At 32.8% G+C, this 21,255-nt stretch overlaps 1 protein-coding gene across 2 annotated transcripts in view; it reads right to left on the bottom strand.

The window, feature by feature from the left end:
• The window catches only part of LOC128994258 (proton-coupled amino acid transporter-like protein pathetic), a 60,771-nt gene extending 40,839 nt beyond the window's left edge, over nucleotides 1-19,932 (bottom strand). The window contains exon 1 of one of the 2 annotated variants that reach the window (XM_054418669.1): nucleotides 19,763-19,932. In XM_054418669.1, coding sequence (XP_054274644.1) covers nucleotides 19,763-19,879 — 117 coding nt within the window. In that variant the 5' untranslated portion in view covers nucleotides 19,880-19,932. Of the gene's footprint in view, nucleotides 1-12,815; nucleotides 12,923-19,762 lie in introns of those variants that run through there. The other variant, XM_054418670.1, reaches the window with a different exon arrangement.
• Between the last annotated feature and the right edge of the window lie 1,323 nt (nucleotides 19,933-21,255).

Here is a 21,255-nt window from a genome sequence, read left to right as displayed (position 1 = left end):
CGCTATACATCGAAATGACTGTAGCTCGAGAACGGTACGAGATAGGACATCGGTTAAAACGTAGTTTTAATCCAAAAAGTATTACAAATAGAAAAGGTACTGGGTAAAAAGTCGTATCTTAACTAATAAAAAAGTTATAACAATAATAAGTTTAACAAAATCTACATCGTACAGCTATCTTTTTCGAAAATCGTATGGATTGTTGATAAATAATAGTGTAATTACTTAATTACTCGGCTATGTATTAACTAGATGCATTTTCTTATGAGAAAAAAATATATTATTACGAATACATATGGTTTAAAATGTAAAACACGGCCTCCAAACGCCTTGGGGTTCGTCCGTTAGGTTGCGTTATAATTGCTGCTGTTTTTAAAATAATGATTGCTTGTATTTTGTATTTCATTATACACTGAGTATATAAATGAAATAATGATAAATAAATAATCAAACAAATAAGATAATAATTAAATATGAAATATAATATATAGTAGTTTAATTCCATTGTAAATATAAACACCATAAACTTTAAATTTCTTGACCGCTCTCATGCATTAATTATATATAGATGTATATACATTTGTATAAAAGAAAATATTTACAATTTTTTATTTGTATTACAGGTGCTAAGAGAAATTAAAAAGGTACCTATTTAAATTCAACAAATAATATGAACAACCAGTGTAATTGTTATGGATAGAATGAAGAGATTTGCCGTATTTTTTATTATAAGGTATTTACTTTTGTAGTAATGTTTTTTATTTCATATAACTGTATTAAATAAGAATCTGTTACATAATTATATTGTAATAACCTACAACATTATAATAATTAAAATTGGATTTGTAGTGGTAGTCTGTATTATGCATTTGATTGCGGCGAAACCCCAAGTATTATATGTACAGTAGTTTGGAGGCCGTGTTTTACATTTTAAACCAAATGTATTCGTAATAATATATTTTTTTCTTATAAGAAAATGCATCTAGTTAATACATAGCCGAGTAATTAAGTAATTACACTATTATTTATCAACAATCCATACGATTTTCGAAAAAAATAGCTGTACGATGTAGATTTTGTTAAACTTATTATTGTTATAACTTTTTTATTAGTTAAGATACGACTTTTTACCCAATGACCTTTTCTATTGGTAATATTTTTTGGATTAAAACTACGTTTTAACCGATGTCCTATCTCGTACCGTTCTCGAGCTACAGTCATTTCGATGTATAGCGCGTTCCGCCATCTTTGCCCCCCTCCCCCCAAGTTCTCGACCACCTGAAAAGTAGGCGACATGCGTATTTTGTATCACCACAGTCCATATTACAACTATCAGCAAAGATATTTGATATTACTTCTTTGCGACATTCACAAATTAATTCTACTTTCGGTAAAAAATCTACACGAAAAGTCCATTTTTACATATTTTATACAATAACTTGTTTATTTATAGAGATACGACCTCGGACCCAATGACCATTATTGTTGTCCATATTGTTAGGATTACAACGACGTTCTAACAGATGTTCTATCTTTTACCGTTTTCGAACTATCAGCGTTTTAACGCATAGCGCAAACCGCCATGTTTGCCCCCTCCCCCCCACCTTATCGACCACTTTTGAAATAGGCGACATACGTAATTTTGATCACCACAGTCCATATTACAATAATCAGCAATAACATTGCGTACTACTTTCATGCATGCTCAACCCCCCTCAGCTCCTGGACTACCAACACCACGAGCAATATGAGGAGGTACAGCTGGTTATAACTTAAGACGTGGCATGCTGGATCATGCGTGGAAATTGAACTTGTCATGGACGCTGCTTTAAATGTTATGAAATCTCGAGAAACATTGACAAAAGTTGCACATATTTACTTTGAACTACCTGAGCCCGTAATTCACATTTATTGTAATGCAGGATGAATTTTTTTTACCCTTGTAACTGGTGGAAAAAAATGTGTCTATGATACACACATTTTATGAAGATAGAAATGGTGAATTGAAAGCATCATAACGGTTGTGCACATTTTTTAAGGAAAATGACAATTTAACTTTTCTCAATGATCCATTCAGTGTTACAACACAATCTAAGTGTTTCATTTTGCGTTTGATTTACAACAGATAACTTGAACTGCTGAACTGCTTTCCACCCCAATATTATCAAAGTACGAGTAACAACTTTTAATTAAACAAAAATGAATAAATAGTCTTCGGAAAATGAGTATGGATTTCAGATGATGCGTAACTGACAGAAGATGACAATAAATGATAAATTTATTTTCATATAGGTACCTAGTTATAATTAATTAAAAGTAGGCCCTACAGTACTTTTAAACGTTTCCATGATTAAACAATAATAGGGGAACAAGTGGTAAGTGCTAGTCAAAATACCCTCTTTATTTATCGACCAGATAATGCCATACATTTTTTAAACATCAAATTAACTCTATGTGTTAAGGACCGGAAACCAATTACAAGATATAATTAACACTGATAAGAAAATCTCGTCGGAAGTGATAACAGATTGAGATACAACCAAGGTTGTTGATAAGAGGCAGGTGTGAATGTCTGGAGGGAAGAGAGAAAGAGGGTGGGGGAGAGAGCGAGAGAGACGTAGGGAAGAGAGGGGAGTGAGTGGAAATTTCCACTGGCCCCCTGGAGCATGGGACAGCTGATCCAGCAGACGACTGGAGTGGTGAATCAGCTGGTTACTGCAGCTGTCAAATACGTTCACGTTACTAGAGCATTGTTGTCAAACTGATTGTTGTATACGAGACAGTGGAAAAAGAGTTAAGTGCTTACCATTTATGACGCCTTTGTTTGAATACGTGAGTGTATGACATAAACTAAAAGCTATACACCAACTTAAAACCGATTGTAGAACAAATGTAAACAATGGGTTTGAGATGATTCATGCAAACTTTTTATGGTGGTTAGTAGTTATAAAAAATGTTACCCAGTACAAAAGAGTTTTTTTTTGTATTTCAAGTAAAAAATTAAAAATAAACATAAAAATATGGATTTTGCAAATAGAGGTTTGGTTTTAATATTGTAGATATTAGGGGAAAAGAGACGAATATAAACGTATTTAAAAAACTACACCCAAACCAAGAAAAAAACATCCAATGCATTTGATTTGGTTAAACTGGAATAATTGGGGTTTCATACAAGAATTGATAGTACTGTATAGCTAAAGTTTCGGACAACATTTTATTTCAATGTATATATACTTTTAATAGAGGAATCCCTTGTACCGTATTACGAGTTCAAATAGAATACGGCACAGTGTACAATTCAAATAGATTTCGTTTACATCAGAAAACTCAAAAACCGTTAATAACGAAATATATGCACAGGTAGTAGATATTTGTAAACTGAAGCTAATAAAATATAACCTTTTATTTAAATAGACAGTTAGAGAAATGATTGTAAAGTCAGTTAAATAATTCATAAAATCCCTACAAGGAGTGTAGCAGCGCCTGGATCGGCCATCCACATACAGTCTCATGATTGCCTACTCAGCGCCTTGATTGAAGCAGCTGCCAAACCAATGATTAATTCGTATCTCAAGTTGTTGTTTTATAAATTTAAAGTACATATTCCTCTGGAGTCTGCCTTAACCATGATTAATAATTATGCTTTTAAATTTGTGAAGCAATATTTTGGTAAAATTGAGTCTTGCCGAAGTTCAGTAGTAGAAAGTAATGTCCAATTAAGTTTTTAACAACCACGAATTCTAAGCAAAATAAAAAGTCTGAGCTTTTTAAAAAGCTATTTCAACGTCCACTTCAAAACAATGAATAATGAAGAGTATACGTTTAGGAATTAGTAATTCAGTTTTGGAAATGATGAAATAAAATAATTATCCTAACCAAATCTGAGCGACCAAAAGTATTATCTAAATTGGTATTTAAATGTACATGTTTTATAAAATTAAATTTTAAAACACAACGCATACACCAGGTAAGAAATATCATATTAAAAAATAAAGATTATTAAATGCCATCGAACGTTTCTTTATCAAGCTAGTGCAATATGCAGCACGTATTCTTCCAATACATGAAGAATACGTGCTGCATATTGCACCTATAATCGTAGATGTTGATAATAAAATTCCATAGAAACGTCAATACGAAAAATAGTTGATACTGTTTTTTTTTTTAATTGTGGTCTATCACTAGTTTTTACGTTTTCTAGAGTTGAGCCAAGGCCCCACTAGAAAAACCTAGTGGGGCCTTGGTTGAGCGTACAATTTACTATTGGACATGTTTGTTTTTAATTAATATTAGTGGGTACAGTTTACAAAATACAGTAGTAATAGTTTTTTTTATCTTATCTCACTGACGCCAATTATTTAGTTTATAATTTTTATGTAAGTCTATACTTAACAAATTGCATCAGGTTCAATACCATATTGTTTGAGAAGATAAGTTAGTAAACGAACCAATTGATTTGATAACTTCTGACGTAAAGGAAATATTATTTATGATGGATGAACATGTTTATCAACTCATCTTTAGTTGAAAATAATTACGTCATTTGCAAAATTTCCGCGAGTCTTATTCGTGATAGTTGTAGTTATTTAGATTGTGTAAGCAATATGAATATTCTGATATAGTTTATCACACAGTACCTTAATATTATACTGTTAACTTTTTTAAAAGTTTGCTTTAACAGTTAGGGGTTGGGGATTGATTTGCCTTTCAACAGTAATATTACATAGAGGCCACTCAGATAAAATACTATGTACAGGCATAGTGATACATTTACATAATTTAAAACAGAAAATTACTTTGTAAACAGTCATAAGTTACTAGGACAACTTATAAATGTCATTGTTTAGCCAAAACTACTCAGTTATTATAAATGTAACAAATAAGTCTTAGCTTGATAAAATTCTAATTTAAATTTGTCCCAAATTCGGTACTTAATCGTCATAATATAAAAATTAGAATAAAATATTGAAATGTCATAACAAAAATTAGCAATCAGTGAGAGTAAATAAATTACGAACTTTAACCTAATAAATACCCAAATTCCGGGTGATTTTTTACCTCGTTAAAAATTTTCTTCCAAATTTTTACAGCATATAAACATTATTTATAGCGAAAATTATGTATAAAATCTTTAATGTAAGACACCAAAAATTATTCGACGATATATATAGAAACTAATTGATCAATTTCGCATTGTTATATTCTGCATACTGCAATAACGCTTTATGGTGTCAATAAGTCATTGTAGATTTTGATTAGCAACAACAATGCTCAACAACCTTGCTATCCCGCATCAACAACAGTGTCTACCTTGGCCAGGACAGCTGATTACTTTCGCCAACCCCCCCCCCCCCTTCCATGACCACGACACTACAGTTCGTTGAACCTGGTCATGAGAGTTACCGGAGTACAGCGGGAGGTGGAAGAACAGATCACTTGTCCAGAGGCACCGGAGCGACTGATTGTTGGCAACTCGCGAATCTTATCGTATGATTGACGGTTTTGCAATCACGGAAATCACACATGATCGGTCCGTGTACATGTGCTATCTATTTAGGTTGATTGACAACAGGAGTGTTTTATGTTTTGAATTTATAGCTGTGGGGACTCGTTTAGTGTATTTCTAAATAGCCATTGAATGCATTGACACGAACGACCTTTAGCTGAGGGATGTTTCTAGAGAGAAATTTTTTAGAGACTTTTAATTAGTGGACTTTACAGCTTAAAGTGGCCTCCAAAGGAACTTATCTCATAGAAAATTTGGTACTTAACACGTTTTGAAATCCTCCAGGACAAAATTTCCACTCTCCAACCACCACTTACGTTTTGATTTAAAGCTTAAAATTTTATGTTCAAACCACGACCTAAGTATACAATAAATCGCTATTGAAAATGTATGTTATTGAAACACAATATTTAGGGAAGTTTCGATCTAGAAGTTTCAAAGTCAGCATTTTAATGTCTGGAGGGGCAGATTGTCTTAATGAAGTAAGCTAGCTGTAACACTAACAGATAAATAGCTTTAAAATGGCATAATTTATAAGTTTTTGGATAACCATAAAAGTTACACAGACTCTTCAAAGTCTTTTGTGTATACATAGTGCCACAGATGTGAGAATCGTGAGGTTTTAATGTATTTGATTACTACCTTCAAGTGGTGTGAGGTAATTAAATGTCCCTTTTAAAGTTACAATTTGCCCATAAAGGCACTGACAGACGTTTGAATGAATATCAGCTTTTTATATTTTCATAAAACCAAACGATTTTTCTGACCTTGTAAAAAACACATAAATGTTTGGCATAAAATCGAGGTGTTTTGGGTTCCTAAGCGATTTCTTAAGGGAAATAAGAAGCCGACACCCCAATATCACTGGAAAATTCAAGTTAAATCAATCTTACAGATTGCATGATAAAATTTAAATCGAAGAACAGCTACCTTGTGGATTTTGAAGAATACGTGTTATCATCTGGCTAGGACAAACTCGCTTCCAAATTCAAATTAAAATAAGTAACAATAATAAAGAAAGATGCATTAGATAGTAGAATAATTCTCAATTTGACTGTCTATTATAAGGCTGCCCTTGGTGGATTATCAAAGACGTTAGATACGTTTGGAAGTGGTTTTCAAAGGGAAGATTCCACTCAGAGGCCGCACAGAGATACTAGACTATTCGTGAAACTTGTGATGAAATCAGAGCAAGATCGCCACATAACCTTCCGTAATATTTAACGTGTGTCTCGCTGCCTGAGAATGATATTGAATCTATAAACAAACCCGCCGAAAGCGTTTATTTTCTAAGTGAAAATCCCCATGTTGTTGCCAGGGCCCTTTTCTTTCCACAATACAGATGGAAATGGTTTGATTTTTTTCATTTAATTTGTATTAAATTTGTTTGTCGTGTCAGGTCGCTTTCAAAAAGCACGAAAATGTTTACTTGAGAAGTTTTATAATCTCATTTCTGTGTATATAGGAGTCTAGATAGAATTTACCATATTAAGCTTAAAAATAATTTTACGTAAATGGTTAATCAGAAACTGTATGATGATTGCAATATGTTATTTTGTATAATCATTTTTGCCAGCTCAATTATTTAAAATTTTGCTAAAGCAATTTGGTATTGTTCCAGACTGATAAGAAACCAAAGAATGAGAAAATATGTACAAATTATATGATGGTTCTATAATGGCTTGAACATTCAAGGGTTTTCTACAGTAGTCCTATATAATTAGACCAGAATTCGGCTCTTAAGGGTAATAATAGTTTTTATCCGTTTAAAATTTTTGTGTCCATATTAAAAAAAAAATGTTGAATGATTCCTCAGCAAATATCCAGCTTACAACCAATAATGTGTAGAAACTAAAGCAGTTCAAAGCAACTTTTCATGCATTTCACTGTCAACAACAGCTGATCTTTGTGAGATGTAGTAGAATCAGCTGATCTCTTACATTGTTGAAGTTGTAAGGTTACCAAGTCCAGCCATTAGCTATGTTTGTAATCAAATCATTGGCTGGAGTAGAGAACCTGGTTAAATGGCAATAAACAAAACACTTTGAAAACAAAAATTGCTTCTAGATCGTAAAGCCACGACAAAAATGGCCAAACCTTTGTAAAAATTATAACGCATTGATCCCTTGGAATTCGTTTTTATTTATAAATCAACCACCTAAACCTTTGTTACGGCAAATAAACGTAAATTTTAGCTGCGTTGTATTAGAATAGTTATTTAGTTTTATTAAATAAACATGTTTCCTAAGTATAACATTTATCACATTAAATATAAGTGGTAGAAACACAGTTTAATCAAAGTGAAATTAAACATGCAATTTTTCGAAATAATGGAAACAAAATATTTATACAACCTAACCTTCGTCACCAAGCTTATGTGACATAACCTAGTGGGGTTGTATACATTGGTTGTTTTCGAACATTAAATCATTTCGTGTTTAATTCTGGTTAGCTGGCCTTAAAACAAGTATATTCATTAGAACTGAGCTGTATTCATTAACTGGCATAGCTAAACGTTAATTATTTTAACGGTAGCTATGCAGAATTCGCGACGCTCTACCAGTATTTAGAGAAGTGATGGTATCGTGGATATGTTTCTTATTTGAGTCTAATTCGGTTCGTTCAAAGAGGCGAAGAGGTACGTACTACGCACACCACTGACGAAGAATGTAAGACTCAGCAACAATATGCAAGACAGCGGCATGTTTGGTCTTGCGCTGAACTGCGTAGGCGGGTTCGGGTTGTTCCACTTCCGCTGTACTGAGGTCACGAAAATAGTTCCAACAACACAATCGATTGTGTATCGCAACCGATTCCTGCTCCCTTATATCATTGACTATTGGATACAGAAGAAGACATAGTCAAAGTTTATATATTTGTTGACCCGTTGATCAGATGAAGGAGAATCAAAAGTTTCTTTATGTCCGGTATACCTAAAGTGAGTTTTTATGTTTACAATTATTTTTAATCCACATCAAGAAAAAAATTAATACAATTATTTTACAGCAAAATTCATATATGAAGATGTTAAATTCCGATTGTGTTCAGGTTGAGACATTAACATACTACGCACTCTAAAGCCTAACACAATCTTTCGCAACCACAAGTTTATCAACAATAGCATGTAACACACGTGTGGTGAAAACAGCTGTTAACACCAGGAATGTATACATACACAGTTGATCACGTGATGATGTGTTGATGACGCTTATGTCAGATGTACAACGACACATGCGTTAGTATAACAGCTGATTTCAATGTATGCAGCCTACAAATTGTTAATTTGATTATGGGACCCACGCAAGTGTACCACAGCCGTCGCAGCAAATCTGCAAACGTACCCATTGCTCCATTTTTTTTAACAAATTGCTATATGATAAAGTATTTTAATTTTAAGCCATAATAAATAAAATTTCCTTGTTTCAGTAAACATCCAAAAAATCTAATTATTGTTGCTGCACTGAGTTTTATTTAAACAGATTTACGAGTGAAAATTGAAATCCTACAATAATATTAAACAATTTGCTTCATTCTATACAACTGCCTAATATCCATAAATAAACAATCTACACCAATCAATCAATTATCCTTATGGATGACATGGGGATCAACACGAATCTGTCTCGGTAACCAAGAGTCGGGTTTCATAAGTTAAAATAAAAAATAAACTATAAAAAATCAAACGTAATTTTGCAAAATACAACAAACATTTAATTCATTGAGTTCGATAATTTCATTCTCTTTTCTGTACACCGGCATACAACTTGCATAAACACCCCTATTGAATTTTGACGCACAGCTTAGCCAAGCACGTAAAGTGTCCATAAAAGGTAAAACAGCTGTTTAAAGTCGTCTCCAGGTGTACCACTACACACAATATAGCTTGTTAACACCCATTGAACCAGCTTCATCTGCGAATTCACTCGCCCAAAACGTGATGAGAGTGCCATAACAGGTGTTCAAATTTGCGTTTCTCGTCCAACACTAATTGACGGTGAAATGATACGACGAATTGCGTCTTGTTAAACCCTACCTTGTTTTTAAACTTGTTATGTATCCAATTTATAACTATTCGTTGGTTTTATCATTAGGGTTTATTCGATTAATTTGATAAAACTAGTTAAAAAGCTAGTATTGATATCATGTGTTGACTAATTTTCACGAAAGGCTGTTCAAAATCGCATGAAAGGCAATAGTAGTTTACGCAACGATTGCGTAAAGATAGTGTTAACGACACGAGTAGAAAATTTAAGGTACGAGCCTTGGCGAGTGCTTTAAAAACTTCTGCGAGTGTCGTTCACATTATTTACGCGAGTTGCGTACACTACTTTACCTACGACATTGTTTTAATTACTAAAAATCACTACTCATAACTTCTAAAAGAGGTTATGTTTTAATTTATAACCATAACCTCGTATTGCCAGTGACAGTGATGCAACGAAACATTGTATCAAATACTATTTGCACCAATCAACAATTAAATTGGCCTGAACAGCTGATTAGTTGAATTTCGAATCATTACAATTTTACTTCTCCTCTCTCAATCCTTGAACCTCATTGGTCTGTTACCCATGTTTTATGAGTAAAACTATGCTTTTATGAAAGTAAACAATGCTGTTATGAGATACTTTTCAATTCTAAGAACTGTACTGAAACGGCTACTTTAATAAACGGTCGTAGGTAAATAATATAAAACAACTGCGATATTCATTCCAACATAAAGCAATTATGAAGATAGGTCCAAAGACAAAGTAACTTACATTGTGAATTAAAATGTTCAATCTGAATGAAACTTTTTTCTTCATTGAAATTAAATGAAAAAATCTTCTTTATTGAGGAGAACTTATGACCTGACTGTCCTTTCTTACAATAACCTCTAAACTTCGTTGGTGCGATAAGTTTGGATTGTATGAGAGCGATGATTTTGTATCTTTTGCTAGGGCAATTATTTGATAGCAGGAAACTCTGTTGGTAAGTATATTCAGATACATTTATTTTTATTCTAAATTCGTCTACAGCATCATGGGAATGGAACTTGTAGGCTAAAACAGGATAACACATATAAATAGTCATGCTTGAGTAGTTATATGCTAGTTGACACATGTTTTATATAATTGACACGCGAGAATGGATGCAAGAGCCAAATGTTTCGTCAGTGCAATAATTGCATCTAAATATACCTAATTGGTTCCGCCAATGACTTCTTGGCAATCGCGAGTCAACCTCTCGAACTGCAGTCGCGAGTCAACCTCTCGAACTGCAGTCGCGAGGAACGCAGACGAGTTCACTTAGGAGATGATTTGACAGCATATAGAAAATTGTAGCCCCATACTCTCTAACCAATTTTTTTCGAAAACCACAGAGTTTAGAGTAATTATTGATGAGTAACAAATAAAATAAATTGATAAGAAGATGAATTTACGTTCCATACACATTAATTAATTTACTTAGACAAAATTAGTATAATTGTTTTTATATATATGATTATTGTCATTAGTATTTCTTTTTGTAAACATTAACACTATTTGTTGTAACATTGTACAAATGTATAAATAAAGAATAGTTGAATTGAATTGAATACCCTTAAAATAAAGTTTTATGAATGTATAAAAACATATTTACAAAACGCTTATACTGTACTTACGAATAAGTATATTTCATAAAAAAGTGTAAAAAATTAACTTTGTAAATAGTGATTTTAAAATAATTATTTCCCAAAAACTATAAAACACAATTTGAAGAATTAAGTTTAAACAAATTATTTAAGTTTTGTTTTCTTTATAGAAGGTTTGTTGTATAAAAGAGGGACAATTTTCATTTATACAAGCTAAACATTATTGAGGTGCTTAGGTCATGTGCTAACAGTAAAGAGTTAAAAACTAGTCATAGGATATTCTATTAAAAGATATATCATAGCTAATAGATAATGATTCACAAGATACTTTGTTGACAAATTCGGCCGATGATGTAGCTGAGATAACAGTTATAAATATTTCATAAATTATTTTTGGAGATGATAAATTATCCTAACTAATAATTAGCACACATAACAATTATTGTTTTTCTATAAAAAAGAATATATTTTCGTTGTATTCTGATGAAATAAAATATCAGAGATATACAGCTCACCATGTCAGTCGATTATATATCGTTTTAACCAATTTTTTATAACACGTTGAAAAGTTTATTATTTATTACTACATTTCCTTGCGACGAGTATAATAGATCATTTATTGATTATTATGAGTTAAACAGATGTTTCTGACTATGTAATGGTGGATGAAAAAATCTGAATTGTTACATAGGAAAGAGTATGCATTCAGTTTAATTACACTAATATATTTGTTAAAAATTAATAATTGCTCAAACATTTTGTGTAATGAAACAGCAGTCAACTAATCGTATAGATACTTGTAACATTTTAATTAGTAAACACAATTAGTCAAATATGAGAGTAAGGCCCAGACACGTTTATAACTTTTCTTAATATTATATTTTTAAAAATAAATTTGGATTTATTAAAATAAGTAATCTGTATTTAAATAATTTTCCTCAGGCAATATTTTGTTATTATAGTTATCTTTTACTCTACTTGACAATAAAATAAAGTTTGATTTTGAAACATTTTCTACAAATACTAAACGATTTTCAAAGAAATATGGTTATTAAAAAACCACATTGTAAAGTTTTATTTATAAATATACGTTTGGCAAGCTATTATCATCACCAATTTATCTTTTATATAGTCCAAACTAACCACGTGGTTACTTAATAGGCAAGTGGAGACACTAGCAATTATTACCTGAATGTGATCATAATGATAATGCTTCCAAATCAACAATAAAAATTTAAAATATCGTGAATGGTTATGGTTATGGTAGTTCAACAGTTACCATAGTTAAGTATCCACACCATTCAACCCACTAAATTAAGGAATAACCAATACAAATATTTAAAAACCCGATAAATAAGGTACAAATGATTTGCGTATTATACAAGTGTCTTTTGCAGTTATCTTTGCTAAATATCCACGAACAGCTAGAAGATACATCAGCACCAATGAATTATTTTTCGCAAAATTCAATTTGGTTTTATATTTAAATAATTTTATAAAATTAAGAACTATAAACACCAACCTATAAACACGTCATTTGTGAAGATAGGTAAGAAATAGTATTTGTGAGATGGGTAACTAAAAATCAATAAAACTGAAATATGTCAAATCTTTTCCAGACTCAAAATAATCCGAAAATTTAAAAATGGTTTACGCTACAAAGCAATAAATATACAAATAAATACACAGACTTACTGTGTCTGGCTGTAGGGGTTGTTTAGCCTCTTCGCCCGGATCTGCCATCCTCTTCAGCCAACAGTGTACAACAGGTGGATCGCTCGCTACTACTACAGTTCCCGACCTCACCGACACTGTTGACAGTTGTCTACAAGGGGAGGGGGAGGGGGGACATACAATTGCTAGACACTGGCTGTAGCTCATCATCTCATCATTCCATCACAGCTTGTTGTGACGGATAATCAAATTGGTCGACTTTTGCAACTCAATTGGAACTTAGGGATTCCAAGGTTTTCGTTTGTTTTGTTCTTGTAGATAAAGAGGTGTTTAAATTTAACTATTTTTTTGTTAGAATAAATTGATAAACGATATAGTATTGAGTGGGAGGTTTGGTTTAGGGTCTATCTAATATTATAACAATAAAGTACTAAGGTATATCTCAGTCGACGTTTCCATTACGCGAAACCATAGTAGATTAGCTTTTGAAGTTACCTAGCTTTCAATGTTTTGAGGTGAGTTTTTTTGGAAATGAACTAAATTAAGAGTGAGTGATTAATTGGTTAATGGTAGCAAAATAAATACCCCCGCCGCAGCAAACCTGCCGTCTAAGCGAATTTCCATTTGTCCGAATTGATTTTCAATTGATCTATTTAAATAACATTATTAGGTGTAACGAGTACCTAGGTTTGCTGCTACAAGGAAACTAATAAAGTAGTGTGTTTTTAGTAAAATATTTATAGCTTACTATAAAATAAATAAATTTGCCAACTTTGATCAAAATATATCCATAAACAAGCAAACTTCAACATTTTACAATATTCTCCATAAGAATAACATGGGAATTTTAAATTTACCATTTTTTTAGTTTTCTCCGTAACCAATAACCGTACAAAAACACATTGATATACTGAATTGTTTGTTTTTTTAAGCTCTTTAAGAAGATTTAGAGAAAAATTGGGAAATTTTGTGTTTTGAGGGTAAAAAGTGAGAAAAACCCATTTTTACCCCATAAAACCCCCTATAAAACCCTGTTCCCATGGTCCGATCATGCTGGATCGCGAACTCATTCAAGTTTATCCCGCCTTACACCTTCAAACCAAATTTCATCAAAATCGGATAAAAATTACTCAAGTTATCGTGTTCACGGACACATATATATATATAAATCTATATATATACCTATATAGATTTTATTAAATAAAATTTAATTTAATAATTTTAATAAATTCAGTGATTTATTAAATAAAAAAGAATATAAAAAAAGGGTACTCATGTTATTTTACATATTATTTATTATATACCTATATATATATATATATATATATATACATATATAAAAATTTGAACGAATGGTGTTTTTGGCCTCTGGGGACATTAAAATGAAAAAGTAAATCGGTCCCGAGCCTAAGTCTTACCATGAGACCTACGGTAATAGCTACTTCCCTATAGGGAAATTCGCTAAAAACTAACTTCTTTACATTTGCTTGTTTCGGTTTCTGAAATTAAATTATCTGTACAACTTTTGCGGACAACCTAATGAGGCAATAAGTGGAAAACGATTCGTAGAAAAAACTAAAACAAGATCAGCTTTCGAAAAATGATAAAATATCTACAAGAAATGTTGATTATATCGAACTGATATGGGCATATTTAGTATTTTCATTTCGCAAAGTTAAATAATCTTTCAGTTGACTCTTTTAAACTTATCGGAAATTATGAGTGTTATTCGTTTTAAAATAGTGCCTGTAATACTTTGCAATTGCTCGAAATCAAGGAACAAAGGATCAAATAAAGAATAAAGAATAAAGAATAATGAGCATGGATCAACTCTCACTTATTTAAATTCATTGAACTATTCTTCGTGGTCAAAAATTGGATTGCTAAAATATTATTGGCTATTCAGTTTTGTAACCGGAACCAGTAAAGTAGTTAGATAGTATACAACATCAACAATTATTGCCAACTACCGTGACAGCACGTGGGGCTGAGGCCGGTGTTTAAATAGATCAATCACGTGACCAGTACTTGTGACGTCACGGTTAAAGGGCGAAAGTGATCCAGTTCAAGGGTAGTGGAGTGACGCCAAAACATACCCTAAATAGCCTACAATATCTTATTCTATCCCCAAGTCAATACTAATATTAGTATATTCCAAAGAAATATTTTCCATAGTACAGTATGTACACTGTAAAACATATTTCGTGCACGTATATACAATGTTAGTCATTTTATGTACAGGATGAAAGTGGTCACTACTGATATTTAATTTCACTCACATGTGAAAGCTTGATATTCATTTTATCTAAATTTATGTTGATCGCTATTCCTCGGTTTAACGATTTGTTCAACTGAAATTGAACGTTTTAGATTAAACACAAAACGCCAAAACGGGGTTGATTTTCATGTAACCATTCCTCCATCAGCCTTTAAGTTAGAAATTACCTACAAATTTCAAAGCGAAGAAATTCATCGATAACATTCAATCCTTACACCAAGGTTTTATAGACAATCTAATTCAATGACACCGAAAATAGTGTTGCTTTAAACTACTTTTGTTTTTCCTGCTACACAAATTCTGAATCATACCAAGCTGAAAATGATAAATAATTGCAAACTGTAGGTTATTTAGTACAATGTCCACTTCATTTATCATTCTATACTTGAGGAGGAAAATGGGTTTTAAACTCTGTGGTTTCTTATCCTACTATATTCCCTACATACTCTCTGATTACAAAACTAGCTTCAGCTGACTCGTGTTGATGGGATGTATCCAAAGTCAACGCTCATAGTGTTACCGAATGTTACACATGAAACAAGTTGTATCCAGCTTGTAAACAAGAGGGAAATTAGTTCATGGAACTACCAAAAGAGTGTGCTATACAAATGTTAATGTATCGTATTACAGTTAACAGTTTTATCCCTTCTATTCAAACCATGCAGAAATAAATGGTAACCTAGAACTTCTTTTATAAAGACACACTCTAGGAGAAACCTATTCGCCATGTACTCTTTGATCACGATGTCTCTACATTTACAGCTGACCCTTAGATGGAATGTCTACTTCAGTATTGAAAATCAATGTTCATAGTCAATTCTACTTACGCGATATGCCCAGTGAAGGAGTCGCATCACCCAGACCAATCGCATCTAGGCAACTGATAACAGCTGTGATAACCAATGTAAACACACGGTGGAGGGAAACTGATACAGAGACGCGCGAAAACGCGGGAAAACTGAGCGAAACTATCTGTTCCACATAGTGGTTAGTATGGAGAACGAGAATGGGGTTATGTACTTTTGCTCATGGGTAGATGCAACACTGTAAGTTCAGAAATATTGGAGAAATAATGTTGAACAGAGGAGTATGTGGGTTAAATTTAACGTAATCTTTTAAAATTTAGTTTCATATATAAAATATACATGCCAAGCATATAAAGTAAGAAATAAATTGTCTGTTTCACGGTCTACGTTTAAAACATCTTTTATATTACCCACGGAAATTTGTCACTAAACAGATAGTGGCTTCTTGGCCAAAGAAGAGCGTCTAACATTTTGCTTGAACAGTTACATGAAAATAATACGATTAACATAAATTTACCAAGAATAAAATCAATTTTAATTGGTTTGGAGGTATACAAGGACAAAAAAGTAACCGTTATGTACAGTTTTTACCCCACCTTCCCTTTAACCAATAAATAAAGGATATAGACTTTAGACTTTGACTTTTTAACCAACGATTAGGTGTATTTATCCACTGTAATATTCGTTGATGTGGCAATTTTAAAATGAACTTCAACTATCGGATGTACGAGTATAAGGAGTTTATGTAAGGGAGTGTAGCGGTTTAATAACTAATCTAAACGAAACTGGTGAACTTCATAATATACAACGCTGGCAAAACTAAGTAGTTAACCACGAGAGGGAAAGCATGAAGATTCTCCTTTGTAAATTTCGCATCTAAATACAACAATGTATAAAACTGTCTGAATGCAACAATGTAAGCTCTAAAATATACCGTTAACAGCCGAGTAGTAAAATACACAACAATCGCTAGCGAAACAATGGAAGACGATTATACAAGGCTGTAAACAGTAAACACCTGATGGTAGCGGGTGCAGAGAGGTATGCAGTTCTAGGAATTGTCTACCACAGACGTGTGTTAACCACATTGGATGAATTAATCAATAATCATGCAGAGCATTGTAAATGATTATAAATGAGCTCATACTGTGTGTTTTAGGATACAACCATCGATATACTGTATACAAATATCAATGGATACAACAAGTTGATCTAGTACACACGTTTATATATCTGGATAAGAAATGCAAGGACTGCCAGAGCGCTATACTGGAATAAGAAGACAAAGAATGCTCCTAAATTCTTGAACCAAGTTGGATCACTTTGTATTAACAAAATTATTTGTGAGTTCAAAACAGTGTAACATTTTGCTAAATATATTTAAGCAATTATAAAGGATAGAAAAATATTATTGACATTAGAATATTGTATTCATATTTTTTATCCCTGTTCTTTATACTGTGTTAGATGGACACGGTACATTTGGTCTTATTTATATGAATAATCAGCTATAATAATTATCAGTTTTAAATAATTTATCCAAATATCTAGTTCAAAATGAAGTGTTATAAAAATACATATAGAAACATTGTGGTTAGTGTGCTATGGTTAACGAATACATGCAGTGTACGATTGTTAGGAATATGAACTAGTAAGAAACAATAAATAACCCACCTAACATAAAATTCATAACTTAGGGTTCGGGGAAATGAATTTATTTAAATAAACTTTGTATAAAGTCAATACGTTCAGCATTCCTTTGAACGCGCTTTAGACGAAACACAACAAATAGCTCTAGATGGCGATAAAAAAAATAAAACTCACGGGGCACCTTTTGGTGTTTTCTATTATATGCTTATATTACAGAAGTACAGAATAATATTGCTGAAATGCAAATAACACTCATTATAAATTAACGTAAAGCTAGGATTTTTTATAAGCAATTTAACCAAGTACAAAAATTATTAATTTCAATTTGAAGTTTGTGGACAGACTGCAATATAGTCTATGTGTAAACGAGCGCAATTAAAACAAGATGATGCTTGTACGCGTTAATGGCCTGTTATCAGAATCAAACAGTTTAGTGATAACAGTGACGTCACAGAGAGCGTGCTAATTGCTGGGCAAATAGAAGGGTTGGGAAGTTAATGGCTCCAGAGGAGCGCAATTCCGAACAGGCAAAACTCCGAAAACTGTAAATCAATTTTATTTTGTCCATTACAGAACTACTCTGGTTGAGTAAGAGACGTTTATGACACAGTGTACGATCTTTCGATTTTGTAAATCTTTTTAATATTTTGGCGTTTTCGTTCCTTTGGCTCTCAAAAATACGTCAAATATTTTTTTTGGAACAGTAGTTTTATTTTGGACAACGAGTGAAGCAACTCTAATAAGTAAAATATGCAAATAGACGGTTTACCTTAGGCAGAGATTAAACATACATGTTATTCTATGCCTTAGGTAAAGGTATTCCGCTAGGCAACTGGTAAATGGAAATTGAGTAACTCAGTAGGCATTGTAGGTTTCATGAAGTATTAGAATGGGCATATGCCATGTCTAAAAAGTAGGAACATTAGTTTACAGAATTAATTAAGATCTCAATTGTTTTCCTGGGAAAAACTCCGATAAATGCTTTAACAAATTTAGTTAAAACAATTAATTATTTTTGTTTCTAAATTTAAAAAATCCCTCTTCAACCAGCCAACTTATAATGCAATTTTAAAATACGAACTCTTTGCAGTATTTTTTATTTGTAAAATACGTAATTAATATAAACAAAGCAACACTGAGTCAAGTGTGACACAAAGGACGATTTAGAAATTTCGCAATCAACAAAGAATAGTGAATGAATGCAATCAATAGACCATTGGACCCATTTCGCCATGACCCTCCCCTTTTTGCAAGGGAAGGCATAATAGGTTCCCCAAGGATTTATCCCTTTGTGAACACGTGGGGGGTTAGCAAATCTCCCCTCACCCCCCGCACCCCCTGCACATCCCCTACACGTGGTCGACTAGACATGTTGGCGTAGGTTGTGTCGTACCACCTGACTAACCAATTCTCTCTACCCCTTTTAGAAAATTTAAGTCGTGCAAAGTACATATTCTCATGTAATAAATTTATTTAGCTGGAATTTAAATCACAGAAATTATGGCAATTGGTAAACTAAATGGTTTGTTTGTTACTTGATTGTTTGAATGTTTAAATGAGAGGTTTTTGGATTGGTAGAAGCTCTTGATTGATTGATACCTACATGGGGCGTAAAGTTGATTGGTAAGGTTTTGACGTGGAAAAAAAATGTTTGGTAAACGAATCGTTGATTAGGATTAAATTCACACTATTATAAACACATCTGATGCATGATAAAGGTACTTTTTGACGTATTGTTAACTACACAAAAAGTTTCCTCCACGGAGTATGAATAGTTTGTGAATCCTTAATTAAAACGTCTGCAACAAATTAAGTATGGTTGTTGGCATTCTTACACCAACCGTGGATATTTAAGCGCAGGAACAACACATGTTATGTGATATAAAGAACACAAAACGAAAGGTATTAAGTATTGTATTCCATTCGTTATTCTAAGATAGAAATAGCCGCATTCCTGGGAAACTGATGTCCAAACAATAGTACAGAGTCGAGTAAATAAACAATTTACAAACTCATCCTCTGAATATTGTTTTGTCATAAAATTTCGTTAGGGCGTGTAGTTTAGTCTGACGAGTTTAATAATTAGACAGTCGAAAGGTTGTGTGACATGTTTGCTAAACTATTCCCCCTCCTTGCTCGATTCCAAAATAATACAATTAACAATAAAAAATCATTTACTAAAAAAGAAAAAATTAGCGGTCCCAACACACGCCCCTGAGACACTCCTTACTCACCGTGGGGTCGGGTTCTGTGTGTGTAAACACAATCTTCAGCTTACTCTCGTCAATGAGGTCCAGACTATCGTCGCTCTGCATCTCTGACCTCGTGGGGATGTTCTTGTAGCTTATCATCTACGAGAAGTACGGAAGGGCTGGGGTACATCCGCTCAGTTAGGCGCGCAACCGTGGACTGCCACAACTTGGAAGAAGCGTGTTTCTCCCCGCTGGGGGGGTGGGGGGGGGGGTCGGGAGGAGAGTTATTGTTGATGCTGTGCTACCGTGTTTACTTGCCAAAGACGGATTGTTGCATTTATTTTGGATGACCCTTTTAAATGTTTTGGAAAAACTAAATCCATCTTGAGAGAAATAGAGTGGATTTGTGATAGGAGGAAATGATTCATCGTTGATGCTATCGTGTTTACCTGTAAAAGTAGTACGGATGGATCTGTATTCTTGTTTTAAAATTTTGATAAAGGTCTTGAACTTTTGGAAACTCATTCATGGGGAAATGAAGACAGCTTTCTGATAGGAAGAGAAACGCGTTGTTGGTGCAAAAGTGTTTACTTTGCAAAAATGTAATCGAATGTTGGGATCCCGTATTTTAAATAAATTTTGAAAATTGTTTAGCTTATGGAAACCATATTCATCACGTCTGTTTCTTATTTGTGTGTTGCAATAAGTTGCTATGCTTTACTTTAGACAATAGGGTAAAACTATTAGTGGTTAACTATTGGTGGTTAAGAACGGGACTTCCTTCATAAAGGACCATAAGCATTATGCGACACTCATTTACTATTATTATGAGGGAAAGAATATATATTTAGCGATTCCAATATCATACATCAATAAGCAGAGTGAGTAATCAATCGACAGTGAATAATACGCAAAGACATCCCCTCAGTAACAGGAATGAGATAAATTAACATAAAACTAATATACCAAATCTTAACATCATATAAAAACCTATTTGGTATATTTTCCAATTTTTATTTAAAATTAACTAACAAAACGAGAAAAGATATATTTTTTCAAAATTCAAACAAACAATAAGCTTTTTGTTTATTGTCTGTATTTGGACACAGTACGTAATTGCACGCTATTGAAAAATATTTTTGAATTCTTGTAAATCTTTCGTGATGTAGGAACTTCGAATTGGATGCCAATGATTATTTTATCTTATGCTTTGAAACTGGACCCAGCACTCCTTGATCAGACTTTTAAAATGATCCTGGGGTGAACCAGCTGATCTTAGTCAGTAAAAAAGCTACAAAAGGCAGCTTTACTTCATTCTACCTTTATTCTACACTCATCCTTCACATGTTTAGGTTAAAATACGCAACTGGTGTGTCAGCGTTGTGAAATCTAATCTTATCTACTTGAGCGTAAATTTTACAACGTGTGCTTTACTAATCGATTACGTTTTCAAACGAAAATTAATAGTTCGACATAGCAAATAAATTGTTTGAAACAGTTAGGACAGTTTCAAGATTAGTGATATAACTAAGAGT

This window comes from Macrosteles quadrilineatus, unplaced genomic scaffold (assembly GCF_028750875.1).
Source record: "Macrosteles quadrilineatus isolate MER2022 unplaced genomic scaffold, UCM_ALF_1.0 Scaffold_5__1_contigs__length_97177068, whole genome shotgun sequence".
In the NCBI taxonomy this organism is placed as follows: Eukaryota; Metazoa; Arthropoda; class Insecta; order Hemiptera; family Cicadellidae; genus Macrosteles; species Macrosteles quadrilineatus.
The sequence above is the reverse complement of the archived record's forward strand: the minus strand, read 5'-3'. Positions and strand labels throughout refer to the sequence as shown.